At 44.0% G+C, this 9913-nt stretch overlaps 1 protein-coding gene across 3 annotated transcripts; it reads left to right on the forward strand.

Annotated features, from left to right (window-relative positions):
* The first annotated feature begins 1012 nt into the window (after nucleotides 1-1012).
* Nucleotides 1013-9731, forward strand: LOC124011129 (metalloreductase STEAP3-like). Of its 3 annotated transcripts, XM_046324190.1 has the most exons (6): nucleotides 1013-1168; nucleotides 2753-3252; nucleotides 3578-4105; nucleotides 4323-4487; nucleotides 6205-6255; nucleotides 8225-8361. In XM_046324190.1, exons 2-5 carry the CDS (start codon nucleotides 2764-2766, stop codon nucleotides 6208-6210), a joined length of 1188 nt encoding a protein of 395 aa, XP_046180146.1. In that variant the 5' UTR covers nucleotides 1013-1168; nucleotides 2753-2763; the 3' UTR covers nucleotides 6211-6255; nucleotides 8225-8361. The 3 variants fall into 3 exon arrangements, with proteins under 3 accessions (XP_046180146.1, XP_046180144.1, XP_046180145.1); XM_046324188.1 differs by lacking the exon at nucleotides 6205-6255 and having other exon boundaries at nucleotides 8225-9731; XM_046324189.1 differs by lacking the exons at nucleotides 1013-1168; nucleotides 6205-6255 and adding an exon at nucleotides 1175-1357 and having other exon boundaries at nucleotides 8225-9731.
* Nucleotides 9732-9913: the final 182 nt, after the last annotated feature.

Raw genomic sequence — 9913 nt, forward strand, 5'->3', positions numbered from 1 at the left:
ATAAAACACATTAAATGCTCCGTGATTTATAGATTTACAAGAGGGAGTAGTGTGATATTATACTCCAAATCAGTCACGGACGAGTTAAAGGATGCCGATGGTCATATATTTGTGTGATTCTGTTATCAAGGCTGAGGCTTTCCACAGAAATCCCAGCTTTACGCGCTCCTATTGACCGATGGAGCTGGGAAGGTTACAGTAATGCGGCGGAGCAGCCAGGGCTTGGGAGCAAGGCAGGCGGGGAAATGATTCGGACATGCCTGGCATCCAACATGAGCCCAGATAGAGCTGTCGGCTGAGATGAAAGTTAACCACAAACACTGATGCCATAACGGACCTCGGAGTGTAAAGTCAGAGTTTAAAGTGGCCTTAAATGCTGCAGCAATATATGTTGATGTCTGACATAGGAGAGGCATGGCAATGGAGTCACATAACATTTAGATGTAGCCTACTCACGTCAAAACATACTGCGCAATCAATGCCACATGACTTTCCAAAATTAGATTACAATATCTCCATCATAGGTCATAGTCATAGGTCAAATATGTTAATCAATTATCATCAATATCCATAATTTACAAATGGATAGAAAATTGACAAATGTAGGTTATGTGAGTAGAGAGAGAGACAGACGAAACCATGTAAGCCTGAAGGATACATTTAACCTTCTACAGTTGGCAAAGGCAGACAAGTGTTGACAGCCTCTGTCTGACCTGCAGTCAAATCTCCCTTTCACTTTTAGTGGGCCTATGTTTTTAATTTACAGTAAATCCCAGTGCTGACTTTTAAAACAGCAGCATTTAAGATCCCCAATGGAAAATAAACTTGTGATACAGCAAGCCAAACATCCAATGTAAAATGAATGCACCACAGAGAACATCTTGAAAGAAAAATCCTAAATACCCACAGACACTGCAATCAATTTTACATACGAGTCAGAGCTTTTCGAACCATGTTAATTATGGGTTGACTGCTGTCTTCTTGATAGGAATTACGTATACTGTTGCAACTGTTAACTGAATGGCCAGTCCTAGCCTATTGTAGGCCAACTCTCATGTCAGTGTGGGGAAGAACTTATCTTCTTCACACAGAGGCAGTTGGGGCGGGGACGGATTTCTGAGTCACAAAGTTATAAGCGCAAGACACAAATACACAGACGTCGAGAAAGGTGAGCCAAAAAAACACGAATTCAACAATAATTTGTGGCCACTGTTTTGCTGTAGCTAGCTAGTTAAAGTATAAATAGGACATTTTTAGAAGTTGGCAAAGTTTGTCGAAAAGAGTTGGTAGTTCCGTGTTCTTTATTTTGGAGCAAAAAGTTAGCTGACAAGCATTGCTTTCAACCAAGCAATAACAGGTAGGTAACGTTAGCCTTCACACAGTTAGCTAGCACACAGTTAGCTAGCTCACAGTTAGCTAGCTCACAGTTAGCTAGCTCACAGTTAGCTAGCTCACAGTTAGCTAGCTCACAGTTAGCTAGCTCACAGTTAGCTAGCTCACTTTTAGCTAGCGTTCGCTCTCCTTTGAGTAGGAGTAACGTTTGCTAGCTAGAATATCAATATACGCAGCCCTGGCTTCAATACCTCAATGTCTAAGTATTGATGTGTGCACAAATAAAGGATGTATAGCTAGTAACTTCGCTGGCCTAGTAGTAGTAGTAGTAACAAGTTCGCTAGCTAGTTAGTTATAGCAGTTATAAAGCAGGTTGCATTAGCTAACGTAAATTCACGTAAACTCGTACATCGCCTTGGTCCGTACAATTGCCCTTATTTTAACTCCCCCCAAAACATAATACGTCCAGATCAACTGTAATGTCAATACCACTGTAAAGCACAATTTCTCCCCTTTCCAACAGAATCAATTACATGACCTAAACGCTGCCCGTTTATGCATAATTCAAGCAGGCAATGAGCCCGTAGGGTCTTTTTAAAAATGGCGGGGAAGCGAAATTAATGCGTGATAGTGAGAAGGAGAGTTCCACTGGATGCCATAAGGTGAATGCACCAATTTGTAAGTCGCTCTGGATAAGAGCGTCTGCTAAATGACTTAAATGTAAATGTGTGGGAAAATTGCTTTTTTTTCACTCGATCTGTGCAATTTATCACCTTATCAACTATAAAATGTAAATAAAACACTACAAAGAGTTTATATAATGTGTCATTACATACCTATTTGAACGTTTGTGTCGAATTTGAATCTGGTTTTTAGGGCGGTGGTAAGGTGATCTTAGAAGTAAACAGCGGCTTTGAGAATGATGATCACATGCAATGATGCAAAAAATGACTAGGTATCACCCCTTACCCCTGTCACTGTCCATTTCTTGTTTTTAAACGATGAGAGAAGCGCTACACCTGGTGGAGAGATCGTAATACAGAACTAGTTTCTTTATGTGTGCTGTACGTTATGACATGACACGATGTAACGGAGGGTCCGTTTTTTTCCAACTTTTCTCCAATACTATAGAGCCATTACCATGTCGATCAACGCTTGAATAGAAACGTAGTTCACACCCCTGAATTTGAAGTCAACAAAATCGCTACAGTCCCATTAGTTTCCTTTGTAGCCTCGTTTGAATGTTGCGGTTGCGCACATTTGTACGGAATGGGGTGAGTTTACGTTAGCTAGTTTGCCAGTTGAATCAACGTTACATCAGTGTCAATAACAAAGTCATCTTTACATTGAATGCTGCACAGACACAATTGTCTATTGATAGACATTTAACAATGTTAGCGACCTTTCATTTTCTTTTCAGCTCAGGACAGGATGCCCCAGGAGGAGATGAAGAAGCCTCTTATACTTGGTGGTGCCAGCCCCAGACACCTCAAAACCTCAATTTCTGATCCAGGTACCCCCTTGGTTGGCATCCTGGGCACAGGTGACTTTTCCCGCTCTTTAGCCACCAGACTGGTAGCCTCTGGGTACCGGGTGGTAGTGGGCAGCCGCAACCCCAAGCGCTGTGCCTCCCTCTTTCCCGAGGAGGCTGAGGTGACCACCCAGCACCAGGCTGCCACCCAGGCTGACCTGGTGTTCGTAGCACTCTTCCCCGAGCACTACTCCACCCTGGCTGGGCTGAGGGAGCCGCTAGTCGGGAAGACTCTGGTGGATGTTAGTAATGGTACTAAGATCAACAGGGATAAGCAGTCCTACGCGGAGCAGCTGGCCAATATCTTCCCAGAGAGCAGTGTGGTGAAGGCCTTCAATGTGATCTCGGCCTGGAGCCTGCAGACGGGGCCAAGGGACGGCAGCAGACAGGTAAAGCCTAAGTCCTCTACACACACAACAGTGCCAGAGAAGACAGACAGACATTACTACTCTGAATTACATTTGGATGTACTGTTTTATAGTCTTTTGCTCTAAACCGGACAATGTCCACAGTTTATGTAATGTTACATGTTACATGTTTCACATACTCTCATGTTGCAACCATATTATCACAGGTGTTGGTCATATGGTGTTATTGTAGCTAAACTATGTGATGTAGGCTATTGGGAAAGTATTGTCTCTTCAGTTGGGTTCTCCTTGGTGAAAATTCCCTTCCCTGACACTCTTCTGTGACACTCGCCTCTTTACTATCCAGGTGCTGATTTGCAGTGACAGTAGTAAGGCCAAGAGCGCTGTACTCCAGATCTGCCGCAGTCTGGGCTTCATCCCTGTTGACATGGGCCGCCTCTCCTCTGCCCAGGAGATAGAGAATACCCCCCTGTACCTCTTCCCCTCGTGGCGCGTCCCATGTCTCTCTACACTCGGCCTCTTCTTCTTCTTCTACGCCTACAACTTTCTTCGTGACGTCGTCCACCCATATGCCACGGCAGGGAAGAGCACATTCTACAAAATTCCGGTGGAGATGGTAAATGTGACACTCCCCTCAGTGGCCTTAGTGACCCTGGCTCTGGTCTACCTGCCTGGCCTTGTGGCTGCCTTCCTGCAGCTGTCGTGGGGCACCAAGTACAGGCGTTTCCCCATCTGGTTGGATCGCTGGCTGCAGCAGCGGAAGCAGTTGGGCCTCTGTGCCTTCCTCTGCGCGGCGCTGCACGCCGTCTACAGCCTGTGTTTGCCCATGCGCAGGTCTGCTCGCTACAATCTGCTCAACGCTGCCTTCAAACAGGTGAGAAAAGCATCAGTAAACTATTTATAAATAGTTTAGCCTACATACCATTAATTAATTAGTATTGCTATTATAAATGTATAGTTCTAAAGCATTAAAAACATTACGTTACATCAGCATTTAGAACGTTTTCAATATGGTAAAACATTTGTAATGGCTTATTCATAGTGTAACCACTTGTCATCGCAGTAAACAACAATGTGTGTTTACTGTGCAGGTGAAGTTAGGCCAGGAAGACTCGTGGGTAGAGGAGGAGGTGTGGAGGATGGAGCTGTATCTGTCTATAGGCATCCTGGCCCTGGGCCTTCTCTCTCTGCTGGCTATCTCCTCACTGCCCACTGTGGGCAACTCGCTCAACTGGAGGGAGTTCAGCTTCGTACAGGTCAGCGCATTTGCACAGACACCTTTTCTGTGTACATGAGCAGTAGTTCAATGAAGCAGTCAAAGACTGGCAAAACAAATGTAACATTGTAGCCTACTGTAGAAAGACAACCTCTGAGCTGTGTGTGTCAACTCTTCTCCTCGCATGCCGCGGAATTCATAAAGGGGGAACTTTACTGTTATGGTTCCATTTTCCAGGGATTTGTCCTCCTTTGGAGCATTTAGAACTTTCCCTTCATATGTATGCTAAGCTGATCCAGTCGGCGCCAGATTAGTCACATGCTGCTAGTTCGTGTGATAAAAGGCCTGGGTTCTGCTTGGCCTGTCAGAATGGCCTGTCTGCCTACAGCCCGAAGCCGCAGTAAAACATTTGAGCATTATTCTCCATCAAGATTACAGTCCTGCAGTCCCTTAAGCTTGCAGCCAGCCAGACAGTGTAGTGAGTTCAGTCCAGCTGATTCGTAGTGCTGACGACAGACGGCCATCGCTTTAAGTGAGTTAGGCTAGTATTAGGAACTGTTAACTCGCACTGACTCTTACATTTACATTTACATTTAAGTCATTTAGCAGACGCTCTTATCCAGAGCGACTTACAAATTGGTGCATTCACCTTATGACATCCAGTGGAACAACCACTTTACAATAGTGCATCTAAATATTTTAAGGGGGGTGAGAAGGATTACTTTATCCTATCCTAGGTATTCCTTAAAGAGGTGGGGTTTCAGGTGTCTCCGGAAGGTGGTGATTGACTCCGCTGTCCTGGCGTCGTGAGGGAGTTTGTTCCACCATTGATTGGCTCTTAACAGAGCCTTGTATAATTATTGGTAAAATTAGATACATTAAATATTTTAAGTAATACACACGTATACTGTACAAAAATATAAACGCAACATGCAACAATTTCAAAGATTTTACTGAGTTCTCATAAGGAAATCAGTCAATTGAAATAAATTAATTAGGCCCTAATCTATGGATTTCACATGACTGGGCAACAGTGCAACCATGGGTGGGCCTTAGAGGGCGTAGACCCACCCACTTAGCAGTCAGGCCCACCCACTGGGGAGCCAGGCCCAGCCAATCAGAATGAGTTTTTCTCCACAAAGGGGCTTTATTACAGGCAGATGCACCACCCTCAGACGATCCCGCAGGTAAAGAAGACAAGTGTGGAGGTTCTGGGCTGGTGTGGTTACACGTGGTCTGCGGTTGTGAGGCCGGTTGGACGTACTGCCAAATTCTTTAAAACGACTAAGGAGGCAGTTTATGGTATAGAAATGAAGATTCAATTATCTGGCAACAGCTCTGGTGGACATTCCTTCAGTCAGCATGCCAATTGCACGCTCCCTCAACTTGAGACATCTGTGGCATTGTGTTGTGTGACAAAACTGCTCATTTTAAAGTGGCCTTTTATTGTCCCTAGCACAAGGTGAAGTCGCTCTGGATAAGAGCGTCTGCTAAATGACTTAAATGTAAATGTAAATGTGAACCTGTGTAATGATCAAGCTGTTTCATCAGCTTCTTGATATGCCACACCTGTCAGGTGGATGGATTATCTTGGCAAAGGAGAAATGCTCACTAAACAGAATGTAAACAAATTTGTGCACAACATTTGAGAGAAATACACTTTTTTTAGTGTATGGACATTTTCTGGACATTTTTATTTCAGCTCAGGACCAACACTTTACATGCTGCGTTTATATTTTTGTTCCGTGTATATTTAGGGATGAGGATGAAATGGGTGAGTCACGACTGAACCTTCCCACCTGTCAAGGGTAATTATAATTCGGCTGCTCTCTGTAGTGCCCTGTACTGTGCTAATAATTAGAGGGAACACACACGGACACAGACACACACACACACACACACACACACACACACACACACACACACACACACACACACACACGCTGACTACAGGGGCTCATTAAGGACAAATGTTGAGCTTGTAGGTCATACTGTTCCCTTGGGCCTCTTTACTACACTCGTGCTTCCATGATGAGCTAATATACGGCACATATAATATACCACTCAAATCACCACTTCCTTTCACCTCACTAAGATGTTGAGTTACTAAAAGGTTATGTAGAAGGTTCAAAGGTCAACAATCATCTCCCAGGTGTTCTATACATCTGGGTAGGCCAGCTTAATTTGCATTTAGTCTTTCATAAAGTGGTTTGATTGGCAATGTATTGTGGGGGGATTATAATAATTTCAAGAGTTTGTAAGTGTATTTTAACGTTTAATATAAAATATAATATTCACCCAGAAGTGGCTCTCCTAGTGGCGGGGGACTTTTAATGCAGGCAAACTTAACCAGAAGAAAATAACTCTAGACCACCTTTATTCCACAGACCGAGATGCATACAAAGTTCTCCCCCGCCCTCCATTTGGTAAATCCGACCATAATTCTATCCTCCTGATTCCTGCTTACAAGCAAAAACTAAAGCAGGAAGTACCAGTGACTCGCTCAATACTGAAGTGTTCAGATTACGCGGATGCTACGCTACAGGACTGTTTTGCTAGCACAGACTGGAATATGTTCCGGGATTCATCCAATGACATTGAGGAGTATACCACCTCAGTCATCGGCTTCATCAATAAGTGCATCGAAGACATCATCCCCACAGTGACCGTATGTACATATCCCAACCAGAAGCCATGGATTACAGGCAAATTCCGCATCGAGCTAAATGTTAGAGCTGCCGCTTTCAAGGAGTGTGACACTAATCCGGACGCCTATAAGAAATCCCGCTATGCCCTCAGACGAACCATCAAACAAGCAAAGCATCAATACAGGATTAAGATTGAATCCTGCTACACCGGCTCTGACACTCGTCGGATGTGGCAGGGCTTGAAAACTATTAGGGACTACAAAGGGAACCCCAGAAGCGAGCTGCCCAGTGACGCGAGCCTTCCAGACGAGCTAAATGCCTTTTATGCTCGCTTCGAGGCAAGCAACACTGAAGCATGCACGAGAGCACAAGCTGTTCTGGATGACTGTGTGATAACGCTCTCGGTAGCTTCGAGGCAAGCAACACATACATGCACAGCACAAGCTGTTTTGGATGACTGTGTGATAACGCTCTCGGTAGCCGTTGTGAGCAAGACCTTGAAACAGGTCAACATTCACAAAGCCGTGGGGCTAAAAGTGTCTAAACTGACATTTTCAAGTGATACCGGAGCGCCAGGTCTAGGACCAAAAGGCTCCTTAACAGCTTCTACCCCCAAGCCATAAGACTGCTGAACAATTAATCAAATGGCCACCAGACTATTACATTGACCCCCCCCTCTCCATTTGTTTTGTACACTGCTGCTACTCGCTGTTTATCATCTATGCATGGTCACTTCACCCGTACCTACATGTACAAATAAATCTGTACCCCCGAACACTGATTCGATAATCTGTACCCCTGTATATAGCCTCGTTATTGTTACTTTTTATTATTTCTACTTTAGTTTATTTGGTAAATATTTTCTTAACTCTATTTCTTGAACTGCACTTTTGTTTAAGGGTTTACCATTTCACGGTAAGGTCTACAGTTGTATTCGGCGCATGTGACAAAGTTTGATTTGATTTGAAATTGGCCATCAGATCTCATGACCTGACATTGTATTGAATGAAAATGCTGGATTTCAAACCAAATTAATTTGTTGTGAGTACATCTGAAGCTGGCTATCACCCAGATTCAGTTCAACTCAAAGTTATTAATTATCATGGTCCTCTCTCTTTCTCCCCTCCAGTCCAGACTGGGCTACATGGCCCTGTTGATGGCCACTCTCCACACGCTGACCTACGGCTGGGACCGGGGCTTGGACCCGGAGCAGTATCGCTTCTACCTCCCTCCCACCTTCTTGCTGGTGCTGGCCCTGCCGCTGGCTGTGCTGCTGGGGAGGCTGGCTCTGTCCCTGCCATGCGTGGCTCTCCGGCTGAGTCGTATCAGGAGGGGTTGGGAGAAAAGCCGAGCCATCCGGTTCACACTGCCTGAGGACGAGCGTAATGGGCCATCACAGGAGGACATCAGTAATGTTTGAGGGATGCTTGGTTTAGTCTTACATGCAGGATTGAATGAAGAAAGCATGGAAGACACACACACACACACAGAGGCAGGCAAGTGGAGATGGGAGAGAAGTACTGACTGTGTCATATTAAGGGATGTAATCTCACCAACAGTAGCCTTATGCATCAAAAGCAATTTAGGGATTTCATTGGCCTTTGTTATACTCGTGAACATGCTTCTTGTTTGGTAGACATGTCATCTCTAGCACAACCATCTAACTTAGTTAATTTCTCTTGATAGATATACCATGGTTCTATTGCTCACTAAGCCTCCGACACATGTACAGTGATGCATTTTGGAGATGACTATTATAGTGCTGCGTTTAATTCGCTGCCACTACTCCCTTTAACTAAACTGGAAACCAGACATTGTCATTGTCTTTCTACTGGTGTCTTAGCCAGTCAGATACTGGGCATCCAATACTATCAGGTAAAAAAACAACAACCTTGTACTGTCTCAGGCTTACACTTCAACGTGAGGGAAGCCTGGGCATCCAACACTGTAGTTGTAGTGCTGTTAGATGCCTCAGCTCTGTCTGCCCTGCTCGTGGCTGAATCTGGCTCAGCTGTCGGATTTGCCTGCTGTGGTCGGTCGGAGCTAAAATGTTGCACCTCACAGCAATGTCATTGGTTGTTCGGTGGTGTCATGCCTGCTTCTGCTGTGTAATCACTTCTTACTGCATCGGCGATGTGTTTAAAAAAAAGTAGACCTTTATATTTTTTTGCCTTAGGCTATTGTTGCATTGTTTTGATGTGTCAATGAATGCACTATAATGTTTATACTTTACCCGGTCAGAGTCTTTCAAAGATCAAATGTGTACCAAAGATTGTGAAAATATATTGTCGAAGATTGCAAAAATGTATTATTGAGTTCCAAATTGTTGCTGGCACCAAACCCAATTGAGGATAGCTCATGTTTTGTTTTTGTGTTGAAGTTGCACTGTTATAAGTATAATTTAAATATGATGACATTGTATAAAATGTACTAATTTTATTGAACAATCAAACTAACCGGCTGTCATGGTGACTCTATGGTACATGTGAAATTGTAAGAGCTATTTTATATTCTGACTGTTACATTTCTTCTGTTAAATGCAATAAGTTCCATAGGTTTATCCACAAAAGGAAATCAATGACATGTATATTCTTATAGTGTTTATTGGCAGAATAAACACTATTTTCCACAATTTACCCATTCTTTGTTATGCAGAAGTTCATGAATGTATTTACTTGCCACTCACTATCCTTACTGACCTGGAGATCGACAGTGGACACCTACTGGCCTCTTGTGGTAGCTATAGGCTATTGCATTTGTCACCTCATTCCTTCAGCATTTCCAGTGGAATTTGATATGTCCCCACCCACTCAAAGGT

The sequence above is a fragment of the Oncorhynchus gorbuscha genome, linkage group LG23 (genome assembly GCF_021184085.1).
Source record: "Oncorhynchus gorbuscha isolate QuinsamMale2020 ecotype Even-year linkage group LG23, OgorEven_v1.0, whole genome shotgun sequence".
In the NCBI taxonomy this organism is placed as follows: Eukaryota; Metazoa; Chordata; class Actinopteri; order Salmoniformes; family Salmonidae; genus Oncorhynchus; species Oncorhynchus gorbuscha.

What these genes read in the sequence shown, in the direction of transcription:
- LOC124011129 (XM_046324188.1), top strand. Translation starts at nt 2,764, where the DNA reads ATGCCCCAGGAGGAGATGAAGAAGCCTCTTATACTTGGTGGTGCCAGC. An exon ending in CAAGGGACGGCAGCAGACAG is followed by an intron (nt 3,253 to 3,577) that starts GTAAAGCCTAAG and finishes TTTACTATCCAG; the next exon opens with GTGCTGATTTGCAGTGACAG. An exon ending in TCAACGCTGCCTTCAAACAG is followed by an intron (nt 4,106 to 4,322) that starts GTGAGAAAAGCA and finishes TTTACTGTGCAG; the next exon opens with GTGAAGTTAGGCCAGGAAGA.